General features: G+C 35.0%; 2 protein-coding genes across 2 annotated transcripts; one reads left to right on the top strand and one right to left on the bottom strand.

Annotated features, from left to right (window-relative positions):
- Positions 1-4,389: 4,389 nt before the first annotated feature.
- LOC138317573 (cytochrome P450 4F12-like) lies at positions 4,390-15,364 on the top strand. Its single transcript, XM_069259340.1, has 12 exons — positions 4,390-4,677; positions 5,377-5,521; positions 6,594-6,638; positions 7,704-7,831; positions 8,081-8,196; positions 9,182-9,292; positions 9,632-9,767; positions 11,162-11,352; positions 11,843-11,976; positions 12,542-12,606; positions 13,837-13,922; positions 14,117-15,364. The coding sequence occupies exons 1-12, from the start codon at positions 4,513-4,515 to the stop codon at positions 14,280-14,282; spliced, it is 1,488 nt and encodes a 495-aa protein (XP_069115441.1). The 5' UTR covers positions 4,390-4,512; the 3' UTR covers positions 14,283-15,364.
- Positions 15,365-17,078: 1,714 nt separating this feature from the next.
- LOC138319923 (dimethylaniline monooxygenase [N-oxide-forming] 2-like) lies at positions 17,079-21,375 on the bottom strand. Its single transcript, XM_069263037.1, has 3 exons — positions 21,298-21,375; positions 19,169-19,795; positions 17,079-18,447 (listed from the first exon to the last, which is right to left on the bottom strand). Exons 2-3 carry the CDS (start codon positions 19,793-19,795, stop codon positions 17,437-17,439), a joined length of 1,638 nt encoding a protein of 545 aa, XP_069119138.1. The 5' UTR covers positions 21,298-21,375; the 3' UTR covers positions 17,079-17,436.
- Positions 21,376-22,895: the final 1,520 nt, after the last annotated feature.

The raw sequence follows: 22,895 nt of genomic DNA, 5'->3' as shown, positions 1-22,895 counted from the left end.
GGGGTGGGGGTGGTTGTTTGCTTCTGTCATGACCTTCATTTGTGTCCTAAACAAATAACAAGCAAAAATATATCAAGCACAGTCAACGACCTTGTTAAAAACACTGATGATGTTACTTTTTATTCATTTGATTCATGATTAATACAAATTTCCTTCAGTATCATGGTGTTGTAACTGCAGTGAAACGCTTTCTTCAAAAGTATAATTTTCAAATGAAAAGGCTAGCCCAACCTTTCTTGCCACATCTATTAGAAATATTTTTTAAGAATAAAAAGGGGTCTAAAGATTTCTACAAATGCTTAATTGCACCCCCTCCCACTCCAAATGTTATCAAGAAATGGAATGAATATTTTGATTTTGAATTTGATAATGAAAAATGGCAAAAAATACTTAAAACACCCTTTTCTGTCACAAAAAGTTTCAAACTACAATGGTTTCAGGTTAGAATTATACACCATATTTTAGTAACGAATACTTTTCTTTACAAAACAAAGTTGTATCCTAGCCCATTATGTTCACTCTGTAATAAGGAAAGAGAAACTATTATTCACTGTATATGGGAATATTGTGAAGTACAAAAGCTATTACAGCAATTTGAAAATCTGTGTGACATTTTATTTATTCCTGTTGTTTTAAATAAAGAATCATTTCTTTTTGGAATATTGTCTCCTGTAGCTAACATTGTTGATAACGAAATTATAATCTTAATCAAACACTATATATATAAAAGTAGATGTCTACATAAATCCTTAAGTCTTGATGCCCTCATCAATACTATTAAAGATCATTTCAATACTGTGAAATTTACCACATATTATAAAAATGAAAACATAAAAAGGAAATTTGACAATAATTGGAGAAAATGGAAACATTTTATTGAAATGTAGCTATAAAAATTTAACATGCATGTGTGAAACCAAAACTTTAATTTTTTTTCCTGTCTCTGCCTTTTTAGAAAAAATGGTTTTTTGTTTGTTTGTTTGTTTTTTTCTTCTTCTTCATCTCATAGCAGTTGTGGGATCTCTCTCTCTCTCTCTCTCTCTCTCTCTCTCTCTCTTTCTCTTTCTTCCATCTTTTTCTCACCCCCTCTCCAAATTTAAGTGTTTGATGTATAGTTGATAATAAAATTGATGATTTTCCTTCTTTTATGTATGAGTTAAGAGTGTGTGAAGGTATACAAGGGTGTGTAAGTATGTGTTCATATGTTAGGGTGTGTATGTATGTATGTATGTATGTATGTATGTATGTATGTATGTATGTATGTATGTATGTATGTATGTATGTATGTATGTATGTATGTATGTATGTCATATATGTATATAACTTCAACACTAGATATGTACCTGTGCATGTATGCTTTGTAAGTAAGCCTGTATATGTATCTATGTATGCATGTACATGTAAGTATGTATGTTTATAAGGAAATATAATGTATATGGTATGTCGGAGTGAATGTGTAAATGTTTGTTTTATGTTATGTACTATAAAATGTCTTGAAAAATAAAAAAAAAAATATAAAAAAAAAATATATATATATATATATCAAGCGATTCTAATTACAGTTACATCATTATAATTTTGCATAAAAGAAACAGCATTGTCCTAACGGAATAAAACATTACACGCTTACCTTGTGATCATTTCCGCCACCAGGAAATCATGATTAACATTGTTGACAGATGCGAGGATTGCATGGCGTCGCTCACATACGGATTTAGCGTCGTCCCAACTCAACACACTGTCCACGTCAGAGCTGATCCAGTAACACGTCGCTCCGTGTAATGTCCAGCCACAGCCCCCACAACCTGGCAACAAGGTACTACTGAGGTGATGATACAAACGACACAAAAGCCACTACATAAGGAGGGAAGTGTATCTGAATACAAAACCAGCATATAGGTAAAAATAAAAAAAGCAATAAGAAGCAAAAGTGAAAATGATGCAAACATATAATGAATAAATAACGGAAGTAAATCAAAGTTATCAATTACTTGCGCAAGCAGAGTTTTACTTTTCTTCGCTGTAACATGAAACATATATTTACCCAACCTGTTCAAAATGTTTACAGACATGTATAGTAGGCTGACAATAAAACAATAACGTTCGGGGTCAAAAGTGATGAAGGTCGGACAAATAACACACACACACAGACACACACACACACACACACACACCCACACACAATAAAAAATAAACACACACACACACAATAAAAAATAAAATAAATAAATAAAAACCAAAAACAAACCCGATTTGAAAACTGCTGAATACTTTGATATATATAAACATTTTCATTATTTTTTAACAATGGCTTTCATAATAGCGTCGTTATTTCTAAGAAAAGGTCCCTCCAGAAATGTGAAAAAATTTTTTTTTAATGATTTACATGCTAAAGTTCGATCTATTTTATAGCTTCGTGACTTAAAACTGCTATTTCAAGTATAACTGCAATACCGTATTTATCGGAGGCAATGAGTTGTTTTGGGCACAGTACGACTGTATATAGTATTCATATTTGCGTACAGTCAGTTTAAGCTAAAATTTGACAACACCAACAATTGGATTAAGTTGTGTAAAACATACTTACTTGTAACGTTAGCTGTCGCAAAGCTCACCACCAAACCAAATACCAACACAAGAAGGGTAGTATCACTTGAAGGCATAACTTCCTCGCATGTAGCGCTTTACCTGGAGCTAAGAGTACACAAGCAGTGACATAGAACAGTTATTTCTATTCTATTTGGTTTGAGTTACTGCAGGAAAAAAACCACATCTTAAAAATCCGGAATCCGGATTGTCATCAGTTGCATATCACTTTTCGGTCAAACGGCTCATTACGACCAAAAATCACTAATAAAAAAAGAAGCAAATAATAATTATAATATAAATCTGGCTTGTTGTTAGTTGCATATCATTCTGACCAATTAGGAGTTGCAGAAAGACTTTAACGACCCAATACCATTTAACATTGCATTGAAGTAAAGCTGTACGAGTACGATGAAGCTGACCACCTTGTCGCCGGTCTGCAACAAGACTCATGTACTGTATTCTGATGTAGGAGTTTAATATCCATCTATAGCCTACACTACATGCAGTAAGTATTATTTGTTTTCCTCTTCAGTTTATTGCCACTTCGGTAACAGACAACAAACATGTTTTAAGTCGCTCATGAGCATCACAAAACATAATCAATAAATTCCATTAATGTATAAGCTTGAAATATCAATATTAGTTTATATAGAGATTTCCTGTTCTTTAAACAGGAAATACACGAACTTATAATTATAATAACCGTCCATTACATATATTTATTTTATTTCATAATTCATTAACTAATATTTTATCTCATTTCGTTAATAATAAAAATATTCATTATAATGGACCATGAACTCTCCACGGTTAGGAGTACCTTTCAAGTTTACAAGAACCTACTGAACGTAGACAGTACTAAGGTCATATATATATCTTGATGTGTACTATGGCCAGAAACATAATTTTTATAGAGGAAAATTCAAATCGACTGGAATAAAAAAACTTACTCGTTTTTTTATTCATTGTTATTTTTGTGTGTTGTGTTTTGTTTTATATTGTTATTTTTGTGTGTTGTGTTTTGTTTTATTTGTTTGTTTGCTTGTTTTTTTGTTTTTTTTAGTCTAGTTTATGTTTCGGAAGTTTTCGCGAATACAGTATTAACCAATCATATGTATTCTTTAATTTTCCACTGTTCTCATTGGCTATTTCATCATCACGCGGATCTCGATATTTTATGCAGTTGTGTTCCCATTTTTAGAAACACTATTTAATATTGATATATCACGTCAGAGTTAATATTGCGTTTTTGGCATCAACGATACCGGAATATCTCGACTTTGAGCACTTGGGGCAATGTACATGGGACTTTGTTTGTACATTTATTTGTTATTTAGCAAATCAAATTTTGAAGCAATCATCATATTTTATATGAATCTTAGAAACTTTGATTCGGTCAATATGATGTTATACCGCCCGGTAGAATCTAAAATAACAACACCTGGTAACGCCATAGTGTATTATTCAATTACTCAACGACAAAATATTGATGAAGAGTAAGGCATGTCATTGATTAATATGTAAGTAAGGGTTACTTCGAATTTTCATACAGTAATTAGAAATAACTGCGATAATATAGTATCAATAATTATCAGGCGAAATCTAAGTGGCGTGAATAAATGAAGCTTCGAAAGAGTTTATGGACACTGCGAAAGGTTTTGACTTTTTACCACAGTCGACTACACACATATCCAGCCCCTTTTATGCCATGTAATCTTGATTAGCATTAAAAGGGGATTATGTGTGTATAGACCGCACTGCACTAAGCTGGGTATGACCATATGATATGACATGTGATGACTGACCACTAGTGACCACTATACATGTATATATAGTGACCAACTATCTCACTGACCAGCTCTTTTATCTTTACCTGTCCCTGTAGTATCGTTATCATCTCATGGTCCTCTCATTGTAAATATCATGGCGGCGCTCTCTACAATCGTACTTCAGCTGTCACCAATATTTATCGGCACTCTGATACTTTTGAAAATTCTTCAACTTGTAAAAAGAAAGTATGAACTGACAAAATCATTCAGGGAATTCCCTGGGCCGAAACCGCACTGGCTGTACGGCAATATGAGGGAGGTAAGTATGGAACCAGTGTTGAAACATAACATATCCATACCTGATGGGTTTGTGTATATTCTAGAAAACTGTAGCCTTATATTGTCATCCTCGATACTGACGTTATATCCACCCTAGAGTATCGAGGAAGCATTTTCTTCGTCAAAAAATAGTACCATTTTTTGGACAAGGTTGCATACTATGTTTTCAATCTGAGTTGCATATCATTCTAATAGGGTAGCATAGTTTGAATCCTCTGATTGGTTCCTATGGAGGCATCCTCGATACTCCAGGGGTTCCGATCACTTACGATCTCTACATCACTGGACTATCTCCTAGTAAAATCGGAGGCAACAGAACAAAACAGGTAATTTAGTCCTTTGATGCACATCAAAAGGGCAGTATAACGGTACACTGTGGTTGACGTGTAGCCTTGAAGTTGGGCGTCGCTCTCTCTCTGTAGTCTTCACAGGAAAGTTTTTCTAGTTTGTGATTGGTTCAGATTTTTGCCTCTGAGCTGTCTTCAGTTTTATTATGAGATAGTCTAGCTATGGAGGATACAGGGACAGGTGAACACTACCTAAACGGGGCTAGCTAATGCAGATTTCAAAACTTTCCCGACATCCCTATAAGTCTAGAACTGGCTTATAATGATTTTCGCCACACACGCTTTCGTAAAGCTTGATTTTATAAGATGACATGTTTGTCTAATTCTAAAAGGTTTCCGGGGACTTGGACGGACTTCTAAGAACTGCCGACTATGGTGCCATTTACAAGGGAGTATTTCCAGTTTGGATGGGTCCTCTTGATGCCTACTTAAACATGGCTCACCCAACTATTGTCAAACATGTGTTCTCCGGATCAGGTAATGTATCCAACATTATGACTGTGTAAATGATCAGTGAATATTTATACATTTTTTCTACAAAACCAATAATTAACGTTTTTATCCCCGGTTGATATACCGGAAACAAAATCTAACAGTTTCGAACAGGGTATGCAATACATTAACCTCAATTCTATTTTAATTCAAAACGTACTCAACTACGTGTCTATAAAAGAATTGGACATTAATTAGTATTAATATTATGTGTTGCTTATATTATATGTTGCTTAAACTGATATAATTCCTGGCTGTTACCTATTTTGTATCAAGGTAGATCACGCAAAGACTGCCAAAAGCAACCAAATGGTACCATTTGAAATCTAGAATTTCAATTATGCCCCGGGGAACACTGCCCCGGACCCCCTTCTAATTTTATTTGATTCTAAATCTCTTTAATGTCATGGCCCATTGAATCCATCCATACATGTTCAATACCCTGTTCCATTGTAGTCAGTTAGTTTGGTAGTTCAATAAAACAAAATATGCTTAATTAATATTTACTTTATGCAGATGAACATTATATCGTTGTGAATTCTACAAAAGTGTACAAATTAAGTTTTTTTTCTTTTGTTGAGGTTTTATTCTCGTCGAAGTCCCGGCATGATCAAAGAGATTTTGTGATTTTTTAAAAAGAATAAATGTTTCTATTTATAACAAGTTGCATTATGAATATTTCAAAATATGATTTTATTAGAAAAAAATAGTTATAGGAAAAAATGACCTCTCAGCAGAGAGGACCCCTATGATGCATACAGCTATTATACCTTCTATTTTCAACAACGCGGATTTTTACGTACAATGTAGATTTGTGTGACTGTGTTGTAGATGACGCTCGCACTTTCGCAACATCTGGTACTATATGCCTTATATTGGTTGAAATTCACTATGTTATTGAGATATTGTGGTCCATGTAGTTGATTCATTATTCAAATAACAAAAATTGAAATCTTGGTATCTAAGATTGTACTCTTTTATAGAATTTGTTTTTCCTTTTGACTTATTACTTTTATAGGTATGCATGGGCCATACATTTGAATGTTTAACATTACAGATCCAAAGGATGAATTTTCCTACGCCTTAATGCGACCGTGGATTGGTATGTACCGTAGAGATATTTACAGAAACCAAATAATATCTTCTGGTTAATCTGTTGATTTCAGAGGTCAACTGTTTACATCATGTATTTCTAGATAATACTTTTTAAGGTATACGTAGTATATAGTTTTTCTTGATAACGAACTACCAAATTGTAATAATTTAAAGTAGTGATCCCAAATGCCTGGGTCACCGTGATTATTTAACATATGTTTGATGATTGCTTTCGCCGTGTCCAAGCTTGCATTGGAATTTGGCATTAAGATAGAATAATGTCTGAGTATTGGTACGCAAATGCTTACTCTCATCATTGCAATGCTTAAAAATTTATGTTTTCACCTTATACCTGCGTGTGGTAGCTAAGTTTTGTAACCTGAACTCTTAGTCACATCAATGGAGTAAGGGGATCTTTGTCACTACCAAAATCACTTTTACTACTTTTACCATCACGGTATTGTATCTACCGTTTAGGATACGTGAAATTGTCTGAAAAGTAACTTATTCTTAAATAAAAAAAATGCAATTGTCAACTCTCAGACGACTTGCACTGAACCAAGCGTTGGTACAGGTGTTACATACAAAGGACCCGTTTAATCACCTAGCTATACCATTACCAATGTCTATTAAATATCGACTAAAATCGTAAATAATGCCTTGGAATTCGTCAATACTTTTCGTTTTATGTACGTGAAACATTTGTTAAACTCTTTTTTTTTTTGCTTTGTAATGCTTTGTTTCAATGAATTGTCCCTTTAGAGGTTGTTGGAATTCCCTGTGTAAAAACCTCGTTTTAGCTATACAAATGTCGTCTGTAAATTTTGCTTGGTTCTCTGTTATCCTGACAATGGGTATTTGTTTGGCAATTTGTCTATTTATATACAATATAATTGCATAATCTGAATGCAACTTTATTGTTTAAGTTCGAATAAGTGCTATGCAAACACGTCGGGTACTTTATCACTATATTGATTACTACTTTATTATTACTCTATCTATTTTTTACTACACATCCCGCCTTTTTTCAAATCTACATACTTCTAACCGTAAAACGACGCTGGTGTTCCAGGTGATGGGTTGCTCCTAGCGGGCGGGCGAAAGTGGGACCGCAATCGACGCATGCTCACTCCAGCTTTTCATATGGACATCCTGAAACACTACGTTAAGATATTCAATGAATCTACAAAAGTTTTAGTGGTGGGTACCAGCTTTACGCCATATACTGTATCATTGAGAAGTATTGAATCGTCTTATCAATTATTTTAAACTACTGCTAAAATGAGCCATCAAAGCACTTAGAATACATTAGGATGTACCATACTTCCAAACCTTGCACCATACCCATCCTCTAAATATAGGTATATAATTTGGATTCAAACGAAAGTGATAGAAAGGGTGTTGAACCACAGATATGATTACACTATATATTCTTTGTTTTATTGATAGCAAAAATGGCGGGAGAATCCAGGATGTGTGGAAACATTTCATCACATGAGTCTGCTGACATTGGATAGCATGATGAAATGTCTGTTTGGTCACCAAAGCAACTGCCAGCTAGAAACGTACGTATTTGTTCAGTATACTATTAATATATTTATAATAAATGTGATAACGGAAATACAGAAAACAGAAGAAATATATGAAGAGATGATTTTGCTTAGACCAGTCCTATTCGATTTAAAGTTCTTCGAATTTCAGGTTTTTGAAATTATAAAAGACGGAAAAATGTGTAGTCATTGAAGACATTGAAGAATTTTCCTGGCTGTTGCCAGAACGCTACGCAAAATTCATTTACCGATACAACCCACCAACTGCAGTTCTCCAGTGAGAAAATGGTTTGTTTTTTAAACGCGATAATCTCAGCTTAAATCCTTCGGCATATATAGGTGAAAATTTGTATCATGATTATAAAATACGTAAATTTATCTTTAGTTTTATTTTCTAAATGGTTTAGAACACATTTTGATGTTGGTTGGTTGCATAGGTATGAAATCGTAAATTATAAAGACAATCAGAATGAAAAAATCAAACTAAATTGACCATTTTGTCCATTTCATTTTTATTGCCCCCTTTGTTTGCTTAGTACAATGTGGTAAGATGCTAAACTATTTTTGTATCCATTCCATGGTTTAAAGGCATCTTTTCGGTAATTACCCCGTTCGCAATACTCAAATGTACATACCTAAACCGAAACGGCTTTTGATTTAATGAGTAAATAAAACAAATTTGACAATTTTGTAGAGTCCCAAAAGATATTAGCTTACCGTTATTACTTTATTACTACACTCACCCTCATCTTCTGAATAATTTCATTAAAATATATTACACTATTTATAATAAAAGATAAACACCACAGAACTTGCCTGGTTCGTCAGATTCCACCGGCAAAAATATTAGAAAGTTCAAATTGGATTTTACTGTTGTTGCCGACGAACGGGAAATCGAATTGGTGTAGCCTTGGTTCTTCACTGGTTTAGTATCATGCGTTTTAAAAAATTGTCACTTTATGGCCAAATCGCTTTATCTAAATCTTTCTGCTCTCGCCAGGGTGCGCCCCGCTTACATCCAGTGCGTCTATGACGTGTCCGACCTTATCATCAAGAGGATTATGAACCCAATTCACCATTACGGATTTTTATACTCTTTGTCTGATAATGGGTAAATATTCCTTAAATTATCTTTATTACCAGAAAATAACACCTCTTGCCTTAATTCAGGTAAGTGCGAAAGAATACCAATAAAAATAGTATGTCTCATAACTGCGCATACTTCTTGTAACCCTAAATGCTGCCCTTAGCATGTTTATGGGAGCTACCCCAACATTGAAAAGAACCCAAATCAACCATTTATCTCGGGCTTTTATTTCGGCATGAAGTATCGTTAGAAATGTGTTATGATGATTGATATAAACATCTGTTCTGTTAAAGCTACGTTTGAATATAATTTAATTGTCAATCCAACACATGACCTTTTCTTTTCAATGTTAACTCCTTATAGACGGAAATTTAAATACGCCTGTGATACAATACACGATCACTCGAACATGTTGATAGGAGAGAGAAGGAAACTTTTGGAGAAGGAGAAGCCCGGCTCACGTAATATCGACTTTCTCGACATATTGCTCTCAGCAAAGGTAAGTCATCCGATGAATTATGTACCCTTAATTACATTTTAGTCACGACGTTAAAATGCTTCAGGTGCAGAAAAACTAGAAGAGTGTGTTTTATTGACTGTGTTGTCTTATAAGTACGTAAAATTCCGATGATAGATAAATTGTCTGTGGTCGGCTATTGTTTTATCTTGCAATTCTAATAATAAGAAAAAGCGTCGTTTGCTTTATCGACACTCAGGTCAAGGTCACATTTAGATCATGCAAAGTCACGATCATGTACTCTAGTAACCTGCTTCCTTAAACAGCGTCAATATACCGCCCTGTAATCTGGTAAGCTTCTTCAGAGTTTGTATATCGCCCTGTAATCTGGTAAGCTTCTTCAGAGTTTGTATATCGCCCTGTAATCTGGTAAGCTTCTTCAGAGTTTGTATATCGCCCTGTAATCTGGTAAGCTGCCTCCTTAAATAGAGTCAGCATATCATCCTGTAATCTGGTAAACTGCTTCCTTAAACAGCGTCAATATATAGCCATGCAATCTGGTAAGTTGCCTCCTTAAATAGAGTCAATATCTCATCCTGTAATCGGTAAGCTGCTTCAGAGTTTGTATATCGTGCTGTAATCTGGTAAGTTGCTTCCTTAAACAGCGTCAATATATCATCCTGTAATCTGGTAAGTTGCTTCAGAGTTTGTATATCATTCTGTAATCTGGTAAGTTGCTTCCTTAAACAGCGTCAATATATCGCCTATCATTCTGTAATCTGGTAAGTTGCTTCCTTAAACAGCGTCAATATATCGCCTGTAATCTGGTAAGTTGCCTCCTTAAGTAGAGTTTGTATATCGTGCTTCAATCTGGTAAGCTTCTGCAGAGTCTGATGATGATAAGCGTTACAGGATTAACCCCCCGCCATGACTATCATCCAAATCCAGTTTTCCACTAAAACCTGAGTGAAATGAAAGAAAAACAATTATTAAAAGTAACCCGATTCCATAATTTTAGTGTTTTAGTGTCGCTGTTTATCACATAACTGACCCGTCCAGCTATGTCATACGGCCATGTCATAAATATCGTAATACTATTATGACGTCACAGGTAGTTTTGACGTCATAATATATTATGACGCTGCAGGATTGTCTCAGTAGACGGAAAAACCATCACATCCGAGCCAGATTTCTTCTGTTTTATAGAGAGACGAAATTAAAAGTTATACTTATATTGCTATTAATTAATTATGAAATCAATAGAATCTTACACTTGTGACTATGTGATATAAAATTTACCAAACTCGTTAAATAATTTGATATGCCACTCACCTAGAGGTTCGACCAAATTATTGAACTCGTTTGATAAATTTCACATTACATATCCACCCATGTAAGATCCTCTATTTACGTGATTGGATTTTAATTTGACCCAGGACTCTGACGGGTGTGGTCTGAGTGAACAGGAGATCCGAGACGAGGTGGACACGTTTATGTTTGCTGGACATGACTCCACAGCCAGTACATTGTCATGGTGTCTGTATAATCTGGCCTTACACCCCGAGTATCAGGATCAGTGTCGGGAGGAGGTTCAGCGGGAGTGGGGCGACAATACCGACCTTACGTGGTACAGTTACATCTTAGATATACTAATTTAAAGTTAATTAAAAGAATAATCGTAGGTTCTGCAAGTTATAGTTACCAACTAAGCAATTAAGAATGCAATAAAAACGAAGCCCAACTAACAGTTTTTTAGTTCCTTCTACCTATTCAGCAAAAATTCTGTAGTTGTATATTACAGAGTTATCTACCCGTGCGGGTAGGTAATTAGGGTGAGGTCATACTTTTCGAAGAAAACGGCTAAATTTTGCACACAAAATGATGACATCACAATGGATGCCTACCCACAAGGGAGCTAAATCTGTAATATGCAAAGACGGAATAATTACATTTGTTCAATTAAAGTAATGGCACGAAAGTGGAAATATTAAAAACTAATTTTAATTACAAAGGATTCAAACATAAAACTGACGTTAATAATATTTACGTTTTATCTAAGCCATTTGAAAACGAAATTATTTAAATTTGATGTTTGCAGTGTTAATTTTTCGTTGTAGGGAAGATATCCACAAATTATCGTTCACGTTTAGTTGTATCAAAGAAAGTCAGAGATTGTTTCCACCTGTACCGAACGTGTCAAGGTGTGCAGAAAAGAATATTACCCTACCTGATGGCCGCATCATACCCAAAGGTGACCTATATAGATCCTCTGCGTGTGTTACCTGTGATTACACATGGTCTGGGCCGAGTTTCAGGAACAGTCCTAAAATTTAAGGAATTCTTTAACTTCAAATTCCCCATAGGAAAGCATTACCGGTATTAAGGAAGAAAGTTTACCTTAACTTCTATAATGCTTTCATAAGGTGAATTTAAGTTAAGGAATTCCTTACACTTAAGATTGTTCGTGAAACAGGGTCATAGTGTCAGAGCGTCACAAAACGAAGATAAGTCCGTTTTTAAACATTGTTTATAAATGCGCTGTCAGGATACGATTTCATTTCAGTGGTCGATTGATACGATGCCAATTCTTTAGACGATAAACAGTTATGAATCAGTAGGGTTTATATTATTATTGAGAACGTTTGAGAATATGTATCGGAACTCCAGTCCCTTCTGTATTTGAATAAAAACTAATTGTATGATATTACAATTTAACTTCCTAATACCTGGGAAATAAAAAGGTCTAACTTAAAACATTAGGGACATAGAATGCTCTTATGAGATAGTGTCTAATCTCATCATTACTTTTTTGGCAGGAATGAGAATGGCTGTGTCGCTATTTGCTCTTCATAGGAATCCGGATGTTTGGAGCAATCCAGAAGTAAGATTGATTTTCAAAAAAAAGCATGTTGTCTGGATGGATATTCAGTCTTTGCATATTACAGAGTTAGCTCTCTTGCGAGTAGGTATCGATTGTTACGTCATTGTTTTGTAAGCGCAATTCACGTCGTTTTCTCCGAAACGTATGACGTTACGCTCGCAAACACATGACGTCACAATCAATACCTACCCGCAAGTGCAGATAACTCTGTAATATGTTAATTCGGAATAAGTTTATAATTGGATATATGCTTAATGTAGGAATTTATCATCGGACAGAGATTTTTTTGATGATATTTGGTGATAAATATATATAATGAGAAACAAAGATTTCAAAAGGCGTCCAAGTTCAAAGGTGTCAAATTGACTTAAATGTTAAAAATCTTCTTCTCTACTCCGAAGGTGATGTTAATCAAATGCTCTTAATAAGATATTAAGGCCTTTTTAAAACTTCTTAATTTTATGGAACAGGTCTTCCTGGGGATGGGTCAAGTTTAATATGGTTTATATAGGGAAACAAATTTATAAGTATTAATTGTTCAATTTTCAGTAATTATTGACATGGAATGACATAAGATGAAAACGTTTTGATCTAATTTGCCCCGACTGTCCGACGGGGACCTTGGTAATGAGGACAAAAAAACTTCAAAATGACTTGAATTAAACACTCTACAAACATTGAAAGGTCAAATTGTTGAAACCCATTTCTTTTAAATGAACGTTTCAACGGTTTCAAAATCTTTGAGCTTATAACATTTTGGCTGCTATATATTTTTATGAGATATATGAACACATTAACATGAGTGACATCAAAAGTTTGGTGAATGCTTGCATTGCTCCAAAAAGTGTTGATACATCTTTGTGACATCCTTTATCAGAACTCAAGTGACTGTCCGACTGTCCACTTATGGCTATAGTACAGAAATATCCTTTAGAGATAAAGTATTCTGCGTATATTTTTTCTATTAAAGCGCTCACCTTTGTTTTTGTTTTCCTTGTATTCTGTAATTGCATATTACAGAGTTATCTGTCCTTTCATATTAAATGTGACGTCATGTGTTTGCGAGAATAACGTCACATTTTTCGGAGAAAACAACGTGAATTGCGCCCACAAAATAATGACGGAACTTCTTGTAATGGATCTAACTCTGTAATATACAAAGGAGGAATAACCATTTGTACGATATATTGTAACCACTTTATCTATAGTTAATGCTGAGTATTCTTTCAGGAGTTTGATCCATACCGATTCTCCGAAGAGAACACCAAAACCAATGCTGGCTCTGGTAACTTTATCCCGTTTTCACTTGGCCCAAGGTATGTGTACCATCTCTTCGCCAAACATTAATTGACAACAATCGAATTCCTCTCCAAGATAATTTTAACCAACTTTTAATGTTAATAGAATTGTACTTTATGCTCACAAGACGACATGATTCTTTTATCGAGTTCAGCCATCTAAGATAGTTTTGTAAATAGATTTAGGATAATTTTTTTTCTTCTAATTTCAGAAATTGCATTGGACAGGCGTTTGCTACGACCCAGTTGAAAGTCGTGGTACCGATGATTGTGCGTAACTTCCGTTTGACTCTTGACCCGAGTCGTCCAGCTGAACCGGAAGCAATGCTAATTCTGAGAAGTAAAAATGGCCTATACCTTAATATAACGCCATTATGATTGACATTCAATCAAACCCGCAATCAGTGCAATACTGGATGCAAAGGTGTCATAAGTAGACGTATCCAGTGCATCCGACTATGATACGGAATTGTATGTATTTGTATGGCATTACTATGCAAGATTCACAATGGAAAAAACATGTGATTAATTCCATTTACACACACCCTACGGTGACTCACATTGGTCGTTATAAATCTATATATATTTCAGCAGTTTTTCAATTTGTCGCGAATATTTATTTTTGTTTGCGATCATAGCAATATATAGCGAAATGTAAATATCTATAATTTGTAATCATAGGAAATCAATAGATTTTGTATATTAGAAATGTTCCGTAATGTGTCAGTTAAAAGAAATTGTTTAGTGAGAAATGAATAAATAATTGATTATATTATATAACTACGTATCTCCTCGTCACTGCCATTACACATACGAAGTAGATTACAGGTTAAAACATAATGTGGATGATATCCAAAACAATCCCTGATGCGAGTCCGTGACCGTCAGCTGATCTGGCTGATGTTACTTGCTTTTGTTAATTGGTGTGCGATTCAGATTGCCCTTTGTGTTCGTGTAATCAGTAAAACAGCGTATTGCATAAAGATACCTTAGGATCAGTTACATAGTGTATTATATTCATAATTCGATTTTTTAGGGCTAACGGTAATTTCAGAGGTCAAATGTCAATAGATAAAAATTCAAAAATTCATTGTTTAAGTCAAACAAACTAAAAATTAAAGTAGGAATGATATGTTTTGGAACTTTTGCCTGCAAGTCATGTGTTTGTGAAGTTCAGTTCATAAAGCAATTGAAGAAGCATGTCACAGTGACCTGGTTAACGTAACCTTGTACTGTTCTATTTTAGCATTAAAACGCTTTAAAACTTTTGCTGAAAACATTTGTCTCACATATGATAGCACGAGACTGATGATTAAAAAACACTACATGTGGATTTCGTCGTGGCCTGCTTAAGATATGATGCTAGACTTGCAACTGTTGCCCAATCTTTAAAGGCGAGAAGATTTGGAATCTAAAACCAAAGTACTTGATGGTTTGCAATTTAAGTCTATTGTCTGGTGTGGATCAGATGTCAAAAGTTAAAATGTCCTATATATAACATCTGATAGGAAAGAGATCTATTTCGAATGTTTAAGACGGATTTTAAAATAATTTACAATATTTACAATATTTTTCGGACCATATCTCCTCGCAAAGCACCAAGTTCATTCATATGCGGGATATCCTTCTATCTAGTAGAGAATGGCTACCTAAGAAAAACATGACCACTGTGTCATCTGTGCCTTGTACGTGTGACATTATATGCCAGTCGACTTAGCTTTGTCACATGAGACCACTTAATTAATCTTTTTAGAAGGGTTTATTTTTTTTCTAATAGAATCAAAGTTATTTATTCATCATTTAGTGTACGAAAGTCCAGTGTGACAGTGTAATTCTTTAAAAATGTCTTTGAAAATAACTTTTTAAAGTGACATGAATGTGTTTTTGTAAAAGAATCCGTATCTGTAATATTTGTTTGGCATAGAACCGAAATTCAATATATTTCTGCTGCGAGAGTAAGATTCAAAACTTTAGTCGCCTATTAAAATATCTTACAATAGAGCGACAGACACAATTCTAAAATTCTACCTGCAGTGTAATTGATGCTTGAGGTTCTTTCATAAAACAAACTTAAAAACCTGCTTTAAACCAGAAGATTTTTAGTTGCCATTAATTAAATGTGAGACCTAATATATACCCATCATCCGACCCATGTGACTCTAGGATTTAACGAATTCGACACCCTTTTACAGAGATGGACGAATAGAATCTTACATGGGTCTGTGAAGTGGACAGGGATATCTCAACCCGAGTGAAAGATTTTGGCCGGTCAACCCGAGGCTTGCCGAGGGTTGACTGCCAAAATCTTTCACGAGGGTTGAGATATCCTTGTACTCTTCACAGACCCATATTTGATTTTTTTTCTCCCATACTTAGTAGAAAAATGATGCAATTCCACTTGGTTTCCAGCTTTTTCATCGCGCCATGATCGCAGGAACGTCGTTATGCTTCAAAATTGATCACGTCATCTACAATACGCGCCGCAGTTACGCCGCATGTATTGATGACGTCACGTTATTGTCTAGCGCGTGTGAGCTGTCTTACACCACCCTGTGTAAGATAGATATATCTTTTCCCTAGCAACCACGGGATATCCCTGTGAAGTATGGGAGAAAACAACATTAGACATCCGAGAAGATGTAAAATGATGACCAGTCTCAAGACAATGACAAACATCGGGTACTGCATTGACACATCATTAAGTGAAACTTAAGTGTAGAAAACATGCAAGTAGGTCTAATTGACCTGTTACGTGTAGCTCAATTTCTATTTCTTTATGCTATTAGTTCTGGGAAGCTTTAGTATTCACAGTCTTCAGAATCCATGTAAAACGAGGACTTTGCATTGCCGTTGCCTGTCATTGTCCGTCAACATTTACCAGTGTATTGGAGTGTACCACACTAGCTCGGGATTTCGCAATATTTCAGGGGATGTTTCTTTTCTTTACAGCAAAAGGTAGAAATCAGATTTACTGTTATATTTTTCATTAACTGATAGCGTATTTTGATTATTTATCATATCAGAAATATTTCAAAATATAATGGTATTTTAAATTTTTGGTATGTATCCGTTTTTTCTTATGTTTACTTTCTTTTTTTCCTTTCGTGTTTTTCATTCTTTAGTTTTCCATTGTCTTTTTTTAATGTTGAATGTGAAAAAAAACATAAAATAACAATTGGGAATACACTTTATTTCACTAGATTCATCAATCTAAGTTTCATAATAAAAACCAACATTTGTCATAAAATTGGATGTGTAACAAATTCAGCTTCATTTCATTGACAATCCGATAACGTCAGCAACACTCATCTGACATCTACTGGTCCACTACCTTTATTGCGCTGTAAGCAGTAGCGCTATTAAGTAGAGCTATCTGGTGATAAAAGACCTGTGAATCTCGTTTAAAGTTTTTGAAAGCAACATAGGACCAAGTCCTGAAATCAAATATGAGTTGGATGTTGTTGTAAAGTCAAAGACAAAGCAGAATGATTCATGTGGTGTAGAGCCAAGCTTGTCTCCATATGGCTATCTGTTAAGAAAATTTCACAAGGCCTGTCACATAACCATTTGTAATAACGTATTTAGCGACGTAGAACAGAAGAATCAACAAGCAAATCTTCTTGAAGAGTAGAATCCAGCCGTCGTAGAGTCCATCCATTTCTCCTTCACCTGACTGTCTCGACTTCATCGGAAAATAGGTGTGTTCTTCAACGTTTTCAATAGCGCTCTTTGCCCCCTTCCAAGATCCGGGACCGTCTATCCTCCACTGTACAGGGGTAGCTGGACCGAAATACAGTTTGTACCAAAATTTTGGATCGGCAAAGAAATGTTTCCACAGGTCTGGTTTACATCCAATCATCGCACCAAGTCTGTCCAGGTACTGGATGAAGTAGACTTGCAGGTTGTATCTAGGCGAATCGACATACTTTGCTTTGATAAAAGCTTTGCGTTTTTCAACGTCTAAAAGACGTTTTGAAGGACTTGGCAGCCGAAGCTTCCCTGCAAACGCTCTTGCGACGCATCGGGCCTGCATTTCTAGAACTGGCGGAAGCGCTCCAAAGGGTTGGACTAACCCAACAACAGCAAGTGAACAGGGATTTAGATCCGTTGGAAACATCAGTTCGTAAAGGTAGGGATAATGTCCGTCAATCTTAATGATTTCATTGTCAAGGAATGGAAAGTCAAAGTTGAATCCAGTGGCAAGAATGACGGCATCGATATCTTTTAGAACAGTCCCATCATCAAAAACAGCGCCATCTTGTGTGAACTCTTTGACATTACATTTGATATTGATGGTTCCTAGCAGGATCCTGTTTGGGAGGTCATCACTAATGGTCACCACTCCGGCATCAAAGCAGAAGTTTGGAGCGAGACCATAGTTCGAGTGTTTGTAGCGACGATTTATACGATGGAAGAAGACCGGTCGCATGAGACTCCAAGGAAGACTCTGGGAAAACCTGTTGATGGCAAGATGATCAAAAGGGACGCCATGTTCGGCCGCTCTCGATATCACATAGGTTCCCCGTCGACTGGCAACATACACCTGTAAGATATAAATAAAGAAAAAAGTATATAAAAACGAGAATACTAACGTTGTTGTCGAACATACTTTTGAATTGTATATGGCGTAACTGCGCGAAACATTGACATGCTATATTTTCTTCAGTAATATATTGAAAACCATAAGATTTGATGAATTAAGCTGTGAAAATCATTCCAATGGACAGACAAATATCTTTAATGCCTTATAAACACTATTTACAACAAAAATTTACGCACTCTAAAATTATTATTATCATAATTTTGCTTTATGTAAGTTTAGATGAAACAATTAACAATAATAAATACGAAAATTGTTAACCACAACTTGGTTCATGGTATGATTGTATGTACTCATTTCACTGCACTATAGATGTAGACATTATGATTTTTGTCAGTATTGCCAAAAACCATTTTCAGCTCTTATTTGTACTTCTAGAATTAAACCTGTGCAATTTGTAAGTATTGTAAATCTTAAGATGTAAACTTTTGGTGGCAAATAACATATTAAAAGCCCCCTTTGATTCGTAAGCATGAAACTTACGGCACATATAACTTTAATTTACTAATAATACAACCATTTTGGATTAAAGAAAGCCATATGATAAGACCATTAAAACTTTATGGTTTCACAGAGGCATATATTTGATTCGTAAATTTGGTGATGAAATGGGCATAAGCAGTGGTAAGCTTGGGAATATGAGATTTTATATTGTCGTACATACGTGCTCAGCATGACGACTCAACTCGCAGGCGACGTCCGACCCAGAATTTCCAATACCGACAACCAGTACCCTCTTGCCTTCGAATCCTCTGTAGTCCTTATAGTCGTGGGTGTGTATGACCTTGCCCTTAAACTTGTCCAGTCCCGCGAACCTTGGCACGTTTGGAATGCTGAGGTGTCCATTGCATACAATAACAAAGTCTGTCTTCACTTTTCGAATCTTGCCATTGGTCAAATTCTTTACAGATGTCACCCAACTTCCGGTGTCTTCGAAATCGTCAGCCTTTTCGATCTTTTCTACCACGTGACTGAAATTTATTCGCTCCATTACGTTGAATTTGTCTGCGTAGAGTTTGAGATATTTTTTAAAGTGTCTATGTGCCATGAAGTTAGGGAAGTCTTTAGGGATTGGAAAATCACTGTAGCAGGTCATTTCCTTACTCGTATTGATGCAGCAAGAATTGTACAAGCTCGGGTCGCCATCTTTGGACCAAGCATGGTAGTTCCACAGTCCACCAATGTCTGTGTCCTTCTCGAAACATATTGGTTCCATCCCTTCGTCCAGACATTGCTTGACCGCTGCCAATCCGGCCACACCGGCACCAACAACTAATACGGTCTTGGTCATCTGTCGGGGAAAATGGGTAAATAGCAGGTATTTGCATAGTTCAAAACATTACACAAATGAAAGCTTTTGATACCACTTTTAAAAATGAAATCACTGATCAACATATATATAGAGATTGAAATATAAATTTTTTTTTTCCGAATAGAATGCGTAATTTCTTTGTACTTCGACATCACTTAAAATATAATATAAAATTTGATTAGATCAAAGAAAATAAACAGTTTTGCTTAAAATTTGACAGATCTGACCTTGAACAAACATTAAGTCAATATTACATGATACACCAGCCAGAGACTAAAGCAAGAAGATAGCTTAAACAAGAATTGCTGCGTCATTGGCGTAAATAATTACAAAAGATGGAAAAAATCATTTCTTTCAAATCTATTACCACCCAACGGTTGGTGAAAATTATAAATATGCTTTAAGAAATAACACAAAGTGTTTTCCTTATTATCGACTTTCTACAACATACAATTTTTTTACCTTCTACTTCAAGAAACTGAAATAATTTAAATGATGATATTACTCCCCTTTCTACTTTTAAGTCAGCTCTGTCCCTTCATATCGTTCCTACCAGTTAAGCTATTATAGTTTTGATAACAAAAAAACACATTTTTTTTTTAAAAATCATTCACAACAGATATGGACACAAATCGAAAACCCTTAAAGATCTTTTCCGTTTCAAGTGAACATTTTGTCACTCATACTGTTTTGTTTATATGTAAATGACAGCGAGGAGTTTCTCTTTTTATCAAAATGTCTTTTTGCTGATTTAAGGAAGAAATATCTCAAAATGTATTATAGGACCAGCCATGGTAAAACAACTTGAGAGACAATAGAAAAAAAACGAACTCTGTCAAGAATATCAAGCATTAATTATTTTTCTATATGTAATTCCTTACAATTATTCAATATGTTTCCCTGATTTTTATAGACATGTGTTTATCGTTGATTTCTCTTTTCTGTGCTTGTGTGGTTTACAATTTGTCATGTAAATATATGAAAGCACTGTTTTTGAACTGATGGGCTATTGCGCTCAATATGATTAATAACTTGAAGTTGAAGCAGAATCAATTCGATGAAAAAGTGTGACTATTTTCAAATCTTATTTTAATATTGATTTCTGGAGAAGCATGTGTCAGATGGTAAATTATAAAACCAACAAGACAGACATGCAAATAATTGTCAGATTCAAATATAACAAAACAAAGATTCAGAAACTCTGCATAACAAAAAAAGGCACGGACATTTATTTTTTATCGCGTTTCGATATTTCAAAGTAATTACTCTTATTTGCTTGTTAGACATGCATAGCTCTATCAATATTTTAAACAGTTGATTAAGAAAAAAAGATATTATTGAAATTATGAATTAATTACACGAACACAGTTGCAACCCTCTCTTCCAAACACACATTCGCGATATTCTTGGGGATTTTTTTTGAAATGGCACCAACCAATATAAACTTAAGTGATATAAATAAAATAAAATTATCCACATACCTTTAGTCTGACAAAATTCGTTCGGATATTAGGCCAGGAAGCGGATGTTGTTGGTCGTCTGCTAGTGTGACGACATAATGTCACGTGCTCTCGCGCGCAAGAGCCTATAACATCATTACTTAGATAACACCATTTTGTAACAAAGGAATCGTGAGATTATACACCAAGTTGACATATGACAAGGATTACTTATATAACTACACTGTCCTTTAAAAGTCCGACAAATACCTTAGATTTTTCTTATAATTTATGTGTAAAAATTGAATTACATGTATAATTATTGATTTATAATTCAAATTATTGATTCTTTCGCTAATTAATAAATCAATAAATAACACATCCATATGATTATAAAAGCATAAACTGTACATGTAACAGACAGTTTTGGTGACAGTGTGTACCAGTTCCAATACTTTAACACTAGGAGAAGACTAAGATAGGCTATGCCTAATGTCTAATCCTATTGACACTTAACATATTTTTGTCAATAAATGTATTTTGAAATTGAAACATTGTAACGCAATGATGAATTTCAATTTCTTTTCAAAAATGCTTGTAGATGGTGGTACAATTATAATAAAATTTGGTACTTTTAGTGAACTTCGCTTGAATAAGTATACCCTCCAAACGGCCGCTGTTCAGGTATGCCTACTGCCGTATAAGACTCTTTCATATGTGGCTATGAAGGATAGGAATATTCTACCCGAGGGTCACAAAATATAGTAAAACCCGAGGCTTGCCGAGGGTAGAATATCCCTATCCTTCATCTTTCATACCTCGACGTTTTATTGCAATTTTACAACTATAATATCACGAAGAAATTCACGACTGCAAGTAAATTTTCCATATACAAAACATTACGTGATATTTCCATCACAAATTTCTTTGATTGCATCTTTTAAAACCAGTCAAGTTTATGAAAAAATGTGAAAATATTACAGAGAAAATAGTAATTTTGCTGACGCCGTGACGTCACGAGGCTTTAGGCTACGGGTGTGATATTGGCTGGTTTAGGGCAATTCACTCATAAATATATAAACTTTATTTATTTTACATCGATTGAGAAACAAGTTACACAACTTATATAAATCATATTCGATGGCCCGGATGTAATCGCGCGAGGGGTCTTAGTGTGGAAGGAAACCGGAGTGCCAAGAGAAAACCGACGTGATCGGGCAGGTGACCCCTGACCTTTTCACGTCCATGCCGGGGATCGAACCCCAGCCGGCTAGGTGAAAGGCGAGCGGCTTAACCACTACACCATCCGATCACCCAATACACTTATGCCGCCTGAGGCTGTATTGCATGGCTACCCATGCAATAAAGCCTCGTGACGTCACGGCGTCAACACAATTTCTATTTCCTCGGTAAAATTTTTAACATTTTTTTTTCACAAACTTGACTGGTTTTACTATAAAAGATGCAAACAACAGAATTTTTGTTGAAAATATCACGTAATTTTTCATGCATGAAAATTGACTTTCAACCGTGGATTTCTTCGAATTTATTTCAAAATGGCGGGATATTACAATTGTAAAATTGCAATAAAATTTCGAGGTATGAAAGAAAAATACTCTTTCATAAGTGGATATGAAGGA

The sequence above is a fragment of the Argopecten irradians genome, chromosome 3 (genome assembly GCF_041381155.1).
Source record: "Argopecten irradians isolate NY chromosome 3, Ai_NY, whole genome shotgun sequence".
NCBI classification, from domain to species: domain Eukaryota; kingdom Metazoa; phylum Mollusca; class Bivalvia; order Pectinida; family Pectinidae; genus Argopecten; species Argopecten irradians.
The sequence above is the reverse complement of the archived record's forward strand: the minus strand, read 5'-3'. Positions and strand labels throughout refer to the sequence as shown.